The sequence below is a fragment of the Bombina bombina genome, chromosome 4 (assembly GCF_027579735.1).
Source record: "Bombina bombina isolate aBomBom1 chromosome 4, aBomBom1.pri, whole genome shotgun sequence".
NCBI lineage: Eukaryota > Metazoa > Chordata > Amphibia > Anura > Bombinatoridae > Bombina > Bombina bombina.
In genome coordinates, this window is record NC_069502.1 from 1,211,048,158 (window position 1) to 1,211,066,924 (window position 18,767).

General features: G+C 39.4%; 1 protein-coding gene across 2 annotated transcripts in view; it reads right to left on the bottom strand.

Moving 5' to 3' along the window:
- Nucleotides 1–7,733: 7,733 nt before the first annotated feature.
- Nucleotides 7,734–18,767, bottom strand: part of LOC128658189 (epoxide hydrolase 1) — an 86,530-nt gene continuing 75,496 nt past the window's right edge. For both annotated transcript variants that reach the window (XM_053712709.1, XM_053712710.1), the window contains exons 8-10: nt 11,365–11,473; nt 10,064–10,189; nt 7,734–8,488 (exon numbers count right to left, since the gene is read on the bottom strand). In XM_053712709.1, coding sequence (XP_053568684.1) covers nt 8,287–8,488; nt 10,064–10,189; nt 11,365–11,473 — 437 coding nt within the window. In that variant the 3' untranslated portion in view covers nt 7,734–8,286. The remainder of the gene's footprint in view (nt 8,489–10,063; nt 10,190–11,364; nt 11,474–18,767) is intronic.

Below are 18,767 nucleotides of genomic sequence, written 5' to 3' on the forward strand. Positions count from 1 at the left end.
CCTAGACCAAACCCTAGCTCTTTTCTGATCCTAACCCTAACTTTATCATTTATCTCTAAACCTAACCCTAGACCAAACCCTAGCTCTTTTCTGATCCTAACCCTAACTTTATCATTTATCTCTAAACCTAACCCTAGACCAAACCCTAGCTCTTTTCTGATCCTAACCCTAACTTTACCATTTATCTCTAAACCTAACCCTAGACCAAACCCTAGCTCTTTTCTGATCCTAACCCTAACTTTATCATTTATCTCTAAACCTAACCCTAGACCAAACCCTAGCTCTTTTCTGATCCTAACCCTAACTTTATCATTTATCTCTAAACCTAACCCTAGACCAAACCCTAGCTCTTTTCTGATCCTAACCCTAACTTTATCATTTATCTCTAAACCTAACCCTAGACCAAACTCTAATCCCCAAATCTGCTTTATATCATTCTTGCATGGTGAGGTCATAGCAGCAAGGAGGTGTCTGATGTTGAGGACAGATACCCACAGTCTGGAGCAGTTAACCTAAGGATGAGATGAAGATCACTTTCTCATTCAGTATCACACTGTTAATCATGCATATTATAGGGTAAATTGTGTTTGCCTACCCTGTTTCTTAAAGGGACATGAAACCTAAATGTTTTTTCATGAGCTTGCATGTCTGGAGCACTGTTGGGCAGCAGTTGAAGTACTTGACAGTAGCAGTAAATTGTTAAAAGCATTGTTGCAAAATTGCTGCCATATAGTGTTCCAATCATGCAAGCTCCTCAGCCTACCTAGGTATGCTCTTCAACAAAGGAAACAAAATAAAGTAAATTTGACAATTTGCACGCTCTATTATTAAAAACTTACACCTAGATTACGAGTCTTGCATTAGGTTTAAAAAGCAGCGTTGAGAGGTCCCAACGCTGCTTTTTAACACCCGCTGGTATTACGAGTCTTGCAGGTACAGGTGTACCGCTCACTTTTTTTTCGCGACTCTAAAATACCGCAAATCCACTTACGTCATATTTTCCATGGGATTTTCCCAACGCCGGTATTACGAGTCTTCATACAAGTGAGCGGTAGACCCTCTCTGTCAAGCCTGGTACCGCATTTGAAAGTCAGTAGTTAAGAGTTTTATGGTCTAACGCCGTAGCATAAAACTCTTAAAAGGACACTGAACCCAATTTTTTTCTTTTGTGATTCAGATAGAGCATGAAATTTTAAGCAACTTTCTAATTTACTCCTATTATCAAATTTTCTTCATTCTCTTGGTATCTTTATTTGAAATGCAAGAATGTAAGTTTAGATGCCGGCCCATTTTTGGTGAACAACCTGGGTTGTTCTTGCTGATTGGTGGACAAATTCATCCACCAGTAAAAAAGTGCTGTCCAGAGTTCTGAACTAATAAAAAAGTTAGGATGCCTTCTTTTTCAAATAAAGATAGCAAGAGAACGAAGAAAAATTGATAATAGGAGTAAATTAGAAAGTTGCTTAAAATTGCATGCTCTATCTGAATCACAAAAGACAAAATTTGGGTTCAGTGTCCCTTTAACTAAAGTGCTACAAAGTACACTAACACCCATAAACTACCTATTAACCCCTAAACCGAGGCCCCCCCCACATCACAAACACTAAAATAAATTTTTAACCCCTAATCTGCTGAACCGGACATCGCCGCCACTTTAATAAATATATTAAGCCCTAAACCGCCGCACTCCCGCCTCGCAAACACTAGTTAAATTTTATTAACCCCTAATCTGCAGTCCCTAAGAAACCTGAGACCTACCTACATTTATTAACCCCTAATCTGCCGCCCCCAACGTCGCCACCACTATATTAAATGTATTAACCCCTAAATCTAAGTCTAACCCTAACACCCCCCTAACTTAAATATTATTTAAATAAATCTAAATAAAATTACTACAATTAAATAAGTTATTCCTATTTAAGGTATTTACTAAATACCTATAAAATAAACCCTAAGCTAGCTACAATATATCTAATAGTTACATTGTAGCTAGCTTAGGGATTATTTTTATTTTAAAGGCAACTTTGTATTTATTTTAACTAGGTAAAATAGTTATTAAATAGTAATTAACTATTTAATAACTACCTAGTTAAAATAAATACAAAAGTACCTGTAAAATAAAACCTAACATAAATTACAATTACACCTAACACTACACTATCATTAAATTAATTCCCTACATTAAATTAATTACAATTAAATAAAATAAAGTACAAAAACAAACACTAAATTACAGAAAATAATAAAATAATTACAAGGTTTTTAAACTAATTACACTTAGTCTAATCCCCCTAATAAAATAAAAAAGCCCCCCAAAATAAAAAAAAACCCTACCCTATACTAAATTACGAATAGCCCTTAAAAGGGCTTTTTGCGGGGCATTGCCCCAAAGTAATCAGCTCTTTTACCTGTAAAAAAAAAAAAGTACAATACCCCCCCAACATTAAAACCCACCAGCCACACACCCAACCCTACTCTAAAACCCACTCAATCCCCCTTAATAAAACCTAACACTAACGTCCAACTGAAGAATGAAGGTTCCTTTTAAATGACGTCATCCAAGATGGCGCCCCTTCAATTCCGATTGGCTGATAGAATTTTATCAGCCAATCGGAATTAAGGTAGAAAAAATCCTATTGGCTGATGCAATCATCCAAAAGGATTGAGCTTGCATTATATTGGCTGATCCAATCAGCCAATAGAATGCCAGCTCTATCCTATTGGCTGATTGAATCAGCCAATAGGATTGAACTTCAATCCTATTGGCTGATTGCATCAGCCAATAGGATTTTTTCTACCTTAATTCCGATTGGCTGATAAAATTCTATCAGCCAATCGGAATTGAAGGGACGCCATCTTGGATGACGTCATTTAAAGGAACCTTCATTCTTCAGTTGGATGTCGTTTGAAGAGGATGCTCCGCGTCGTATGTCTTGAAAATTGAGCCGCTCCGCACCGGATGGATGAAGATAGAAGATGCCGCCTGGATGAAGACTTCTGCCCGTCTGGAGGACCTCTTCTGCCTGGATTCGATGAGGACTTCTGCCCGTCTGGAGGACCACTTTGCCCGGCTTCGTGGAGGACTTCTGCCCGCTTGGGTGAAGACTTCTCAAGGTAGGGTGATCTTCAAGGGGTTATTGTTAGGTTTTATTAAGGGGGGATTGGGTGGGTTTTAGAGTAGGGTTGGTTGTGTGGTGGTGGGTTTTAATGTTGGGGGGGTTTTGTACTTTTTTTTTACAGGTAAAAGAGCTGATTACTTTGGGGCAATGACCCTCAAAAAGCCCTTTTAAGGGCTATTTCTAGTTTAGTATAGGGTAGGGCTTTTTTTATTTTATTTGGGGGATTAGATTAGGTGTAATTATTGTATTATTTTCTGTAATTTAGTGATTGTTTTTTTCGTACTTTAGATAATTGTATTTAATTCTATTTAATTGTAGTTAATGTAGGGAATTAATTTAATGATAGTGTAGTGTTAGGTGTAATTGTAACTTATGTTACATATTATTTTATAGGTATATTTGTATTTATTTTAGCTAGGTAGCTATTAAATAGTTAATAGCTATTTAATAACTATTGTACCTAGTTAAAATAAATACAAACTTGCCTGTAAAATAAAAATAAATCCTAAGCTAGATACAATGTAACTATTAGTTATATTGTAGCTAGCTTAGGGTTTATTTTATAGGTAAGTATTTAGTTTTAAATATGGAATAATTTAGTTAATTGTAGTTATTTTATTTAGATTATTTTAAATTATATTTAAGTTAAGGGGGGTTAGGGTTAGACTTAGGTTTAGGGGTTAATAACTTTAATTTAGTGGCGGCGACATTGGGGGCGGCAGATTAGGGGTTAATAAGTGTAGGTAGGTGGCAGCGATGTTAGGGATGGAAGATTAGGGGTTAATAAATATAACGTAGGGTTCAGCGATGTTGGGGGCAGCAGATTATGGGTTAATACATATAATATAGGTGGCAGCAGTGTCCGGAGCAACAGGTTATGGGTTAATAATATAAAGCAGGTGTTGGCGATTTTGGGGGCGGCAGATTAGGGGTTAATAAGTGTAAGATTAGGGGTGTTTAGACTCGGGGTTCATGTTAGGGTGTTAGGTGTAGACATAAAAAGTATTTCCCCGGGGGGGCGGAGCCGGCCGGCAACCAACATGGCCGCAACAGTGTGAAGCTCCGGGTAGCGAAATCTTAGAAATTAGGTCTTTGAACATTGTGGGAGCTAATATCTGGCTACAAGGTGATAAATAGATGGCTAACTATCCCTACAAGCTATCAACGCAATCGCCATAGCTGTTTGAACACCCGGCGGGACAGAAATGGAGTCGCCATAGCAGATCTGTAACTACGCCACAACTCCTGAGGCTTAACCGCACCATCGCAGCCTTCCCTTTTAAAGAGTCTCAGCACAAGGCATAACAAAGGCTCAAAGGTGAGAGGTTTGAGCCTTTGTGAGACCGGCACCCGGCCTTTCTGCAAAGGGTTGTGATTGACAGCAAGTGGAACATCCCCTGATAACTAAAAATATGGCACGTGTGTCATACAAGACCCTTCAGGCACTTTTTTTGGAACAGCTAACCCAGGTCACAGAAGCGGTGAATGCAGTTACACGCTCCCGAACGCGTGGGTCCTCAGTGGATGGGGCAGCAGCGGCAGCACTACAAGAAGACAGGAGAGGGAAACTCCCTACCCAGAGCCCCAGCAAGCGAGTTGTATTTGACCCCAAAAGCCGGGGGTCCACTGGGAGGAGAGCACCTTCATCTACATTGGCCCACAGTGAGTTGTCTATGAGGGTACAAGCAGGACAAAACAATAGAGTTGCGGGTCGAGTCCATGCAAGGGTGAGACCGTTCACTCAAAGGCCTGCGGGTGAGCCTGCGGCAGAGAGATGTGCCATGGGCCACACGCGGAAGCCAGAGGCTCAGCGTCAGTTATCCTCGAAACTGCTGACTGAAATAAAAATTGAAGCGACCTACATGAGACAAGAGCTGCTGTTTCTGGTGCTGGTAGAGCAGCGTTCTTTATTCTCTCCTGCCTGGGGCCCTAATAATAAGACTGGAATAGGATGAAGGTATGATCCTTTGTGGGTTCAGGCAGTCTCCTGAGTGGACTCATGGCTTCTCACTGAGTATAGCTGTAGGCTTGAGCCTTGAACTCTTGTTTATGACTGCTCTATTTATTAGATATAACTACGGGTTTTAGACTTAAGCCTTTGTTTGCAATTACACCTCTAAGAATTCTAGAGATAAAGGAATATGATGACCACAGGTCTGAATCACTGCTCTTTAAGTGTAATGACTTATTTACTTTAGCCATAACCCATTCACTGATAGTTTGTGATTTTTCCCTTTTTTGCATGCTGTATTTTACCTATTACTGAACCTGTACTGCCTCGTAGTCACTGATAGCATAATGTCAATGTCAATATACTTGCAGCTTATGAATGTGGGGGAATACAGTTAGTCTGACTCTTCAGACTGGTGCTGGCTATTTAGCTCATGTAAACGTGAATGCTATATCTTGATATCCACAATTCTCTGTCTTGTGCACATCATTCACATTGTTTTTGTATCTATGTTACCTGCATAATCGCTACAAGTATGCTTCATGTTTACTGCTGTTCACAACCCTTATCCCAATGCTGTCTCACTGTGCCATTATTCGCTATGGGAATTTTCCTTTAGCTTCTATGCCGATTCCAATAGCTCCGGTTCATTTATAATGTGTTGCATCTTTAATATGCTAGTGTTAACATGTTCTATGTTCTGGCTCACCATACTAAGCGCCCCAAAAATAGGTGTTTTAAGCGCATACTAATATAGTCTGGGTCACCTCATTTCCCTTATAGGGGGTATCCCGAGGAACATGATATAGTGCCACCTGGGGTCATCCCCGATGGCACTATTGTGAGACCTTGATGTTGCTCTATCTTGTTGTTTGTCTTGCCTATGCAGTTTGCCGTTAGCTATTTCCAACATAGGTTGCGGACATCTTATCTGTTTCTCCTACCCGTGGATTAGGGGAGAGCCTCGGGGGAGATATTTTCATCAATATGTGAAATTGATGTCATGGCAGCTATATTATAATTCTACCAACTGGGGGTCATAAGCACGATACTTTTAATGATATTGTCATACCATCCTTATGAGTCTATCCGCCCTGGGGGTGAGAGGGGGCCCTTAGCGGGGACAAGTATATTCATTATTACACAGTCCAAGGTTACAATTACACGGTATTTGTTTCTCCTTCTGGGCCAGTGGCCAAGGCCCTGAGGGAGTCCTTGTAAAGGAAGCATAAACCACGAACATCCAAACGTTTGGTTAATTATCACGAGATCCCTAAGTTGTAAACGGCAGCTGAACATTGTGTTACAACGCATCCACTCAAGACTGATCTTAGCTTAAACTATGTAATCTAGAGATGCTATACAGTTAAGGCCCATAGTACGATAGAAGGGCTCTCAGCCTTGCAGGATGCCCAAGTTCTTGTTATGCGTCTTAGTTTTAAAGAAAGCTATGGACAATATTTTATTCCTAGAGCAAGCAACACCTATCTTTACCTTTTATATTCTGTTCAGCCTATCAACCCTTATGTTTATAGATATGAGATACCTAGCATTAGCCCACCTCCCCTCCCCCCCCCTAAAGCAGAGCCCACTCTAGGGTTCCAACTAGGCGGACTACTTTCGCCTCAATCTTTCTTATTTTATAAATATGTGTTCTCACCGATTTGAATTTTGTTGCTTAGTCTTTGGGTATGGAACTATGATTTATATAATGTTATTTTCTTATGTGTCTGATGTACGCTATTCCTCCCTGGATATATGTGTATGTACTTTATGTTTACAGATATTTGTGCAGGGGTCCTGCGTGACCCCAATTGTTATCTTTTTCTTTTAAATCAAATAAAAAACTATTTAAAAAAAAAAAAAAAGTATTTCCCCATAGGAATCAATGGGGCTGCGTTAGGAGATAAATGCTGCTTCTTTTTTTTTTTTTCAGCCGGTTCTCCCCCATTGATTCCTATGGGGAAATTATGCACGTTTAGCCAGCTCACCGCTACTGTAAGCAGCGCTGGTATTGAGGTGAGATGTGGAGCTAAATTTTGCTCTCTGCTCACTTTTCTGCGGCTAACGCCGGGTTTGTAAAAACCCGTAATATCAGCGTTGTCTGTAGGTGAGCGGTGAGCTTAAACTGCTCGTTAGCACCGCACAGCCTTACCGACAAAAACTCGTAATCTAGCCGATAGTTTGGGTTTCATGACCCTTTAAGAAATTTGACTATTGGCTTTTAAGTATCCTCACAATAGGTGACTGGGTCTTGTATAAGCAATTAGAAAAGCTCAGAAACAACAAACCTCTTGCATTTCAGTTATTAATATGAACGTGAAAAACGCAAGCTTTGGTTTCTAGGGAGCTTTGGTACAAAATACAAAATATTTGGTAGGTGATGGAGGTTTGGAAAAATATCTCTCTATTTCAGGGCTTGACAAAAAGTGCCCCCTGGCTCATAGCATTGTCATTCTGGCAGATTACTAGATTAATCTAGATATGTCTATTAATAATTATCATTTTCTCCTCAGTAATTTAACTAGCTCCTATACTGTAAATACATTTGTCAGCACTGTTACTCTGTTGGTGAGAGGACTCTATGGTCTGCACGGATGATGACCCAGCTAGGCAGATATGATGCACTCTCTTAATTTATCTCTAAATAACAACAAACAATCTTTATGGCCATTTTGTAGAAATATTTTAATAGAATGTTAATAATAATCAAAAAGCAAAATAAAGAAATCAGTGAAGTCAAACTTTTTTTAAGAATACAAAATAGTGGTATTGGAAAAGAACAGATTAAAGTAACCATTTAATACAAAAATAAAACGCTAAATTTTAAGTGCTTGTAATGTTTGCAATACTGACCTGAGCTTACAATGTTTAACCCATGTAAAGGGTTAAAGGCATAGGTAAATTCCACCTCAGGAGCTGAAAGGATTACAGCTCCCAGCAGAACATGGTCAATCAGGCAGTAGCAGAGAGCCGCCAATCATCAGCCATTTCCTGCTAGATGATTACAATGCTTGTTTAACCAATTGCCGGGGTTAAGCACCGAGTAGGCTAGGGTCAGTAATGTACAAGTGACATCTTCTAACAATTTACCTTATAGTATCCCTTTAAATGTGCTACAAGCTCAGGGCTTCTCTGTTTCTGCACAACCAATCACAAACCAAGTAGTCATAATTATCAGCTCGTACGTATATAAACAGCTGAGGCTGATCCATCTCATTTCTTCTCTACACGGGACACAAAGTGCTGGATATCTTTTGCCAGTAACCCAGGTTCCTCGAAAGAAGCAAAGTGACCTCCGCTCGGCATAAAGGTGTATGTGACAATGTTCTTGTATTTCATTTTAATCCACGACTGGGGAACGTGCATTATATCACACGGGAAAGCAGCGATACCTGTGGGGACGTACACTCCAGTCCTGTAAATCAGAGACACCCAGTTAGGTAGGTAGTAGGAAGGCAGCTGTTATACAAAGCGTAGCACTGGAACAGAATACGTCAGTATTCTAACAAACACACAGAGCTCTAAATGGTTTGTGGTCTCCTCTGTTATTGTATCAATGCAATCAGAGTAGTTACTGCATTACTGTCATGGTTGCTGTGTCTATACAGAAACCTTAGTGCTTATTATATTGCACTTCCGTTTTCTGTGTGTTTTATATACAAGCTGTGTGCACAGTTTTAAGCATGTACCTTTCTATTTAACATTAGGCTACATCATACTGTATTTCCAAATCCAGCAAAAAAAAAAAAAAAAGGTCTTTAATCCTAATTAAATAATAATAAAAGTGGCAATTACCTACCTAGACACCATACAACATATAAACACAATATGAGGAGTCTTGTGCCTACCTTGGTAGCAGGTGGATATAAATAGCAATACCCTATCTACTAGAGGACTTTTATGGTGCTCTGAAAGGGACCCTATAGCATAGCTAGATGGCTTTAAGCTGACAACAGTGATCACATGACAGAGACACATAGAATATCAGTAGGGGGCATCCTTCTTTTGTACCCAAAATTCATAGCAGGTATGAAACCTTTTATATGAAAGCAGAAATGTTGATGCTTCAAATGAGAAGTCCTGGGTCCATCTATCTGCCAATGACAAATACCCACAGAGCTGGTCCTATTTTGGAAGTTCTGGCAAATCTAAAGAGGTCCTTATTGTCCCCTGATGACAGAAAAAGACACTTGAGAGAATTGTTTAAAAAAATAGATATCATCTTTATAGGATATTTGGTGCAAGTAGTTTATTTTTGACTGGGTGTTAGGAGAATTTATAGATTGTAAAAATGAGTCAAAAGATGTCAAATCTGATATTTTTATGATTAGACATTTTATTTCTAAATTACAGTATTATATAAAGTTTATAAAGTGGCAAAAAATAATAGATCTTTTCATCTAATTTTCAGTTAGAAATGTTGTTGTATAGCAGGTTACACCCTACATCGTTTATGAAATGGACGACTGATGTCGTTTACCATGTATGCTTTATATACATATCATTTAGTATGGTGTATTTTCCCATATACTCTAGTGATTTACTAACATTTCTTGATCTGCTGAAAAAAAACAAGATGTGATTTGTGTGGTTACTTCACAGAAAAACACTAAAACTGAATCCAAAAAATAAGTAAAGGCTCTAGCATAAGGATGTGAAGCAGTGAAAGAATTATGTATAGGGCAATTTTACATTTTCAAGAAGGTTAAATAATTAAAGTGCCAATTTATATGTATCTTTACAGCATATAGGGATCCGGCATACCTATATATGCTTTTAGCTATGTTACATATAGATTACAGATGCTTAGGAGGATCATTTTAAACAGAATGAAGTTGGCCAGTTGGTCAGTGGCTTCTGCATAGTACCAAATAACAAACACAATTCTACGGTGTCCCTCAGGTTTCCTTTTGTTGTACGAGGTTCAGGTTTCTTTTTTTCTTGACCATACAACCTTTAGTACACACAAAACCTTTATCATGTCACTTACTTGGCTTGTGGAGTGTCACCCATACCCCGTACTATGTTCTCTTTGTAGAACCTCATAGAGGATGTGATGGATCCGGTTAGCCAGTAGATCAGGACATTGGTAAGGAGATGATCCATGGTGTATTTCCTGTATAAGGAGAACAACAATCATTAGCAGGACTGGAGGTCAGATGGTGAGTACTCATGCACAGTACTGCCCTGGGGCTTCTTTATGTTAAATTATTGGCTTTAAAGAAACACATCATGAGATATTGTACTTCTGAGAGGTGTTTCCTGAACAGATGAGAGCGAGGCTGATTAAAGGTCCATTATAGCAGAAAAATTCAATTTTATAATTCATTTGAGCATGTCATGTTAAGACTAGTGACCTAGCTGTGTGACTAGCACTGCTCATTGGGCCAATGGCAGTTTCTACTCAGGAACAGTAGTGCTCTGTGGGTCCCAAGCAGTACTTATACTGTCTGTTAAACCCTTTTGCAGGCGATAAACACATAGCATTAAAAGGGTTGCTAGAATTTAGAGTATGTTGGGGGGGGGCTCATTAAACTGAATTTGCGTTGTTAGAACTATTTCTTAGTGCTCCACACTTGTCAGTATTTGTCCTGAGTGGATGTGGAAGTGCCTGGGAGAGGAATCATTTACAGGTTATACTGTGCCATTAGAGCGCCACCTTGTTTTCATATTTCAGTGTTTAACTCTTTGTCTGGCCAAAAGAACAGCTATGTTACTATGCAATGTGCTGCAGGCCTCTCCAGCAGTCAGAGAGTTAAAGGGCGGTGAAGTAGGATTTACACGTGATTAACATGATGGGGACGGGGGAAAGCACTGAGCAACCATAAAGCACAACATACTGTAGAAGTATGTGCTGTTACCTTTTAGGTGTGAACAAGCACACCTGCTTTATATTAAGCTGTTTCATCCAAGCAAATCTGGCAAAATATCTGTACAGCAATATTTGTTACAATTAGTTTTATGAAAATGTGATATCCAGTTTTTCAGCAGAAAAACAAACAGATTGCACCGTCCCTCAAACCTGACACTTTCACAGGGCAGTGATCATTGGAACTGGAAACTGTTAGGTTAGTGGCATAATTATACAGCGCAGTCTGCCAATCAGACAGCTGTAATGTGCTCAAAGGGTTAAACGAACCAGAAGTCAGTGAGCGACAACCGTACATTAAGCAAAACATGTCAGTTTGTAATTCTTCACTTAGAAACGGTGGTACAAAGTGCCAGATTTCACAGGGAATCATTTTCACAAACAAATGGTTCTGACCAGGAGGGTTTATCATGAAAACCGACCTTTCAAGACCTCCATCCTCAAGTTCCCGGAAGCTTGAGTCTGTCCACGTGGAGAACTTCTCTAGAATATAGGCAGCGAGTCCAGCAGGAGAGTCATTCAGGGCCGAGCCTGCAACGTAATACAAGAGGGGTCTGTGTTACACACAAAAATATATATTCTATTGATCATTTAGAACATTTTACAGTATGTATAATCATTTTATTTAATTCAAAAAAATATTTAATATAACAATAACATGCTTTGAAGATAGCAATTCTTCATGTGCCCTAACCCTATCACATTAGTCCTAAATTGCAAACTACAATGCACGTTACGCATATTTTACATTCCTATATTCTCCTGTCAGGTTATCAAGCAAGTATAGGTGTTAGGTTATTCAGTTTGTACTCTCCAATGACTTCTATGGGGTGAATACGTTAACACTGTCGTGATATTTTGTTAGCACACATTCACCTAGATTACGAGTTTTGAGCGCTATAGGGAAAGTAAAGAACGCAACAAAAGTGGTGTTATTTAACCCCCTATAGCGCTGCCATTACAAGTTTTGAAAAACACTTCTTGCGCGGGCGATATGAAGATATTAAGCTCCATACCGCACACAAAACAAACAGTGTTTTGACGTGCACGTGCACGCTTTCCCCATAGACATCAATAGGGAGAGCCGGCAAAAAAAAAAGTCTAACACCTGCGATTGCGGAAACAAAAGCTCAGTAACGCAGCCCCATTGATGTCTATGGGGAAAAAGAAAAGACAATTTAAACCTAACACCCTAACATAAACCCTGAGTCTAAACACCCCTAATCTGTTGCCCCCGACTCCTGCCTAAAGTTATTAACCCCTAATATGCCGCTCCCGATATCGCCGCCACTATACTTAAGTTATTAACCCCTTATCCGCCGCACCCCAACATCGCCACAACTATATTAAAGTTATTAACCCCTATTCCGCCGATATCGCCGCCACCTAAATAAAGCTATTAACCTCTAAACCTCTGGCCTCCCACATCACTACCACTAAATAAACCTATTAACCCCTAAACCGCCAGCCCCCCACATCGCAACAACCTAAATTAAACTATTAACCCCTAACCCTAATGTAACCCTAACACACCCCAACTTTAACATAATTAAAATAGATCTAAATTAAATTTACAATTATTAACTAAATAAACCTATTAACCCCTAAACTGCCAGCCCCCCACATCCCAACAACCTAAAATAAACTAAATTAACCCCTAAACCTAACCCCCTAACTTTAACATAATGAAATAAGATCTAAATTAAAGTTACTATTATTAACTAAATAATACCTATTTAAAACTAAATACTTACCTGTGAAATAAAACCTAAGATAGGATGAAGACTCTTCACCTGGATTAGGACTTCAACTCCAGGATGAAGATCATTCAAGCCGGACTTTAAAAACTGTGGATCGTCAGGGGGTTAGTGTTAGGCTTTTTTAAGGGTTTATTGGGTGGGTTTTATTTTTTAGTTTAGGGTCTGGGCAGTAAAAGAGCTAAATGCTCTTTAAAGGGCAATGCCCATACAAATGCCCTTGTCAGGGCAATGAGTATCTTAGGTTTTTTTAGAATTAGGTTTTTTATTTTGGCGGTTGGTTGGGTGGTGGCAGGCCCAGACTGACCATAGGGCATACCGGGCATTTGCCCGGTGGGCCGCCGGTTATCTTAGCCCCTCCCACTATTACCACTCATAGTGCGTGCCCCAAATTTTTTTCTCTTGCATACAGCGGCCATGAGACAAAATTGCAAGTAAGCAGATGCTCTCAGTCTCACGGCCGCTGTTACCGCTGTATGTAAGTCTGTCTCTGCAGACTGTGTCCGCTGATCACTCACGGTCCTCCTCCCACCCTTGGCTGCTGGCGCCCGCATCAGTAGTACTGTAGCAGCATGTGTCTTGCATACAGCGGCCGCCCATGAGGCAAAATTGCAAGCAGATGCTCTCAGTCTCACGGCCGCTGTATGTAAGTCTGGAGTGTCTGTGTCCCCTGCTCCTTATAAGGCGGTATGGCCGTTTAACAGTGCTGCAAAATTTACAAATAATACTTTTCACATATTATTTGTAAATTTTGCAGCACTGTTAAACGGCCATACCGCCTTATAAGGAGCAGGGACACAGACACTCCAGACTTACATACAGCAGTCGTGAGACTAAGAGCAACTGCTTACAATTTTGCCTCACGGACGGCCGCTGTATGCAAGAGACATGCTGCTACAGTACTACTGATGTGGGCACCAGCGGCCAAGGGTGGGTGGAGGACCACGAGTGAGACATGCCATGCTGCAGTGCTAATGATGCGGGTGGCCATGGGTCGGGTGGGAGGAGCAGCAGAGGCCTCCGAGATCTGTGCTGGCCTGCTGCTGGCTACTGGCCGGAACTAAAAAGGGAGAACGTGACCTCCCGCTCCCTCATCACTTCCCGAATTCTCCAAGTGTAGCCGCGCACAGGAGGGAATAGAGGCTGCCTGCACACTCAAGCTTAAGTTTACTGGGGGTGGGGAACCACAATTTTCAGAGGCTCATTACTTCTTGAAATCGGAATTTCAGGTAGGCAAATTACAAAATGAAAGTTTAGTGGAAGTGTTATTTAAATGGTTTTATTTGTTTTTTTGTTTTTTCTTTTACAGTTTATATTGACATTTGGGGTTTAAAATTACTTGACTGCACTGTATTTATTTTGTGGGTATGTGTCAATGAATACCACAGCCACAATGTAACTAGTGCATATTGGGCTCTTTTACTACCTTCATAGCGCCTTTTCCCATTGGCAATGGCAACAAACAGAAAGCACTATTTCCATCCCTAGCTATAACCCTAAACCTTACCCTAATTCCAACACTAGCCATTACCCTAAACCTAATCCTTACCCTAATTCCATCCCTAGCCATTACCCTAAACCTTAGCCTACACTAATCCTAACCCTGGTTCTTACCCTAATTCCAACTATAACCCTAACCCCATACACTAATCCCCTAGTGCTTACCCTTATTCCAACCCTAGCCATTACCCTAAACCTAAACTCATACACTAATCCTAACCCTAGTTCTTACCCTAATTCCAACCATAACCCTAAACCTAACCCCATACACTAATCCCCTGGTGCTTACCCTAATTCCAAACCTAGCCATAACCCTAACACCATACACTAATCCCCTGGTGTTTACCCTAATTCCAATCCTAGCCATAACCCTAACCCTATACACTAATCCCCTGGTTCTTACCCTAATTTCAACCCTAGCCATAACCCTAACCCTAAACACTAATCCTAACCCTGGTTCTTACCCAGATTCCAACCCTAGCCATAAACCTAACCCCATACACCAATCCTAATCCTGGTTCTTACCCTAATACCAACTATAACCATAACCCCATACACTAATCCCCTAGTGCTTACCCTTATTCCAACCCTAGCCATTACCCTAAACCTGAACTCATACACTAATCCTAACCCTAGTTCTTACCCTAATTCCAACCATAACCCTAAACCTAACCCCATACACTAATCCCCTGGTACTTACCCTAATTCCAACTCTAGCCATAACCCTAACACCATACACTAATCCCCTGGCGTTTACCCTAATTCCAATCCTAGCCATAACCCTAACCCTATACACTAATCCCCTGGTGCTTACCCAGATTCCAACCCTAGCCATAAACCTAACCCCATACACCAATCCTAATCCTGGTTCTTACCCTAATTCCAAAACTAGCCATAACCCTAACCCTAACCTTAACCCCTACTTATTTTCAACTATTAACTATTATTGAGTTTTCAATATATCACCTTTTCATTCTAAAGATTTGTATTTAAAGGGGCAGTATACTATAAAATAGTTTTTCTCTTAATGTGTTTCCAATTACTTATTTTTCCAGTTGCAAAATATAAAATGTATGAGATTTGTTTTTTTAAGGCTTATTTGTGTATATGGATTAGCTGATTTTGTCTTTTGAAGCCACAACCTAATAAATTGGGTTGAGCTTGTAGGTATAATCAGATCTCATTACTTTATCACATTGTGTACATATACATGTGTATTTATCTTATATCTGTAGGTATAATCAGATCTCATTACATTATCACATTGTGTACATATACCTGCTTCTTTATCTTATATCTGTCCATAAACCAATCATCAGTACTTGGAGAGAACAATGGAAAATTAACATTGTATTACCTTATCTCTTCTATAACCCACTGGGAGTGTAATTTCTTCTACTGGATGTTAACACAGCTTGGCCTCGAGACCAAAAACTTTCAGGATGGGTGGGGATACCACAGGCTAAATAAACTATTTAAAATGCTAATATAAGGCTATTGGAAATATTTGTAACTAATTTAATACACTCCAGCAGGTAAAGTGGATCATTGGGAACAAATTAAAGGGGAGACATTTTATGAGTAAATTGTCCCATTAAATTCATGTTGACATATTTTAAGTCAGCTTTTCAGGTCCCTGACATATCTGATAGTGATTATAATTGGTATAACTATTCACAAATATTCCAATTGTATTCACGTTTGGTTACAGCAACTCTCTTATCCTATTAATATTTTATATATAAGTTTGGTATGCTTTATCTAAGGTTGCCTTTAAGGGAAGGAAAGGTCAAAATTGATATGTGCATGGGTGTATTTTAATTTTAAATAGCAGTATTTTTGTAATATAATTCCATTAGCAAAAATGCTTTTAGTAAGTTATTGCTGGTCTTTAGCAGCATACGCACATATGCTCTGAGGCCCTGTGAACTAGTTTTCAAACCCCACACAGTCTCAGAGTCAGCAGGGGCTTCTATGACGCTTATTAAATCTATACAGACACAACACACACCACCGCCAGGTCTCTGAGCTTGAATACTGAGAGTTATGTGCACTAAATAATTAGTTTATTGAATATGTCTTGTGTTTACAAATGAACACTTTGTGTTTTTCATTAAAAATATGCAAATTTGTATTGTTTTTGTTGTTTTTTTTATATTTTAGTTTTTTTTCATATATTCACAAAATATATATATTATACTTGTCATATTCGGTATACGGTTAAATAAGAAACGGGGGGGGGGGGGGGAGTGGGCTGCTTTGCCTTAAAATGCCTGGGCCTATTTTTGGTCTCAGTCCGGCCCTGGGTGGTGGGTTTTACTGTTGGGGTTTTTTGTGTTTTTTTTCTACAGGTAAAAGAGCTGATATCTTTGGGGCAATGCACCACAAAAGGCCCTTTTAAGGGCCATTGGTAGTTTATTGTAGGCTTTTTTTTTTTTTTTTTTGGGCGGGCTTTTTTATTTTAATAGGGCAATAAGATTAGGTGTAATTCTTTTTTATTTTGATAGGGCAATAAGATTAGGTGTAATTCTTTTTTATTTTGATAGGGCAATAAGATTAGGTGTAATTCTTTTTTATTTTGATAGGGCAATAAGATTAGGTGTAATTCTTTTTTATTTTGGATAATTTCGTTTTTTATTTTTTGTAACTTAGTATTTTTTTTGTAATGAGATACTTTGTAATTTTTAGAGTAGTGTTAGGATTTTTTTAATGTGCAGTTTAGTTTTATTTAATTGGTAGTTAGTTTAATTTTAGTTTAATAATTATATTAGTTTAATTGTTAGTTTAAACTTAGGTTTTTTTTTATTTGACAGGTAAGTTTAAATTTAATTTAAGATAGGGAAATTGTAATTTTAATATAAAGTTAGGGTGGCTTTAGGTTTAGGGGTTACTAGTTTAAAATTAGTTTATTGCGATGTGGGGGGGGGATTTCGGTTTAGGGGTTAATAGTTTTATTTAGAATATTTCGTTGTTGGGGGGCTTTCGGTTTAGGGGTTAATAGGTTTATTATAGTGGCTTGCGGTTTAAGGCTTAATAACTTTGTATAGCTGGGTCGATGTGGGCGGACGGCAGATTAGGGGTTAATAATATTTAAATAGTGTCTGCGATGCGGGAGGGCAGCGGTTTAGGCGGTAATAACTTTAGCATAGTGGTGATGATGTCGGGGAGCTGCGAAATAGGGGATAATAAAAAAAATGTAGTGGCGGCTATGCCGGAAGCGGCAGATTAGGGGTTAATACATTTAAAAACATAATTTATGCTTACCTGATAAATTCCTTTCTTCTGTTGTGTGATCAGTCCACGGGTCATCATTACTTCTGGGATATAACTCCTCCCCAACAGGAAATGCAAGAGGATTCACCCAGCAGAGCTGCATATAGCTCCTCCCCTCTACGTCAGTCCCAGTCATTCGACCAAGAATCAACGAGAAAGGAGTAACCAAGGGTGAAGTGGTGACTGGAGTATAATTTAAAAAATATTTACCTGCCTTAAAACAGGGCGGGCCGTGGACTGATCACACAACAGAAGAAAGGAATTTATCAGGTAAGCATAAATTATGTTTTCTTCTGTTATGTGTGATCAGTCCACGGGTCATCATTACTTCTGGGATACCAATACCAAAGCAAAAGTACACGGATGACGGGAGGGATAGGCAGGCTCATTATACAGAAGGAACCACTGCCTGAAGAACCTTTCTCCCAAAAATAGCCTCCGAAGAAGCAAAAGTGTCAAATTTGTAAAATTTGGAAAAAGTATGAAGCGAAGACCAAGTTGCAGCCTTGCAAATCTGTTCAACAGAGGCCTCATTCTTAAAGGCCCAAGTGGAAGCCACAGCTCTAGTGGAGTGAGCTGTAATTCTTTCAGGAGGCTGCTGTCCAGCAGTCTCATAGGCTAAACGTATTATGCTACGAAGCCAAAAAGAGAGAGAGGTAGCAGAAGCTTTTTGACCTCTCCTCTGTCCAGAATAAACGACAAACAGGGAAGAAGTTTGGCGAAAATCTTTAGTTGCCTGCAAGTAGAACTTGAGGGCACGAACTACATCCAGATTGTGTAGAAGACGTTCCTTCTTTGAAGAAGGATTTGGACACAAGGATGGAACAACAATCTCTTGATTGATATTCCTGTTAGTGACTACCTTAGGTAAGAACCCAGGTTTAGTACGCAGAACTACCTTGTCTGAGTGAAAAATCAGATAAGGAGAATCACAATGTAAGGCTGATAACTCAGAGACTCTTCGAGCCGAGGAAATAGCCATTAAAAACAGAACTTTCCAAGATAACAATTTTATATCAATGGAATGAAGGGGTTCAAACGGAACACCCTGTAAAACGTTAAGAACTAAGTTTAAACTCCATGGCGGAGCAACAGCTTTAAACACAGGCTTGATCCTAGCTAAAGCCTGACAAAAGGCCTGGACGTCTGGATTTTCTGACAGACGCCTGTGTAACAAGATGGACAGAGCTGAAATCTGTCCCTTTAATGAACTAGCTGATAGACCCTTTTCTAAACCTTCTTGTAGAAAGGACAATATCCTAGCGATCCTAACCTTACTCCAAGAGTAACCTTTG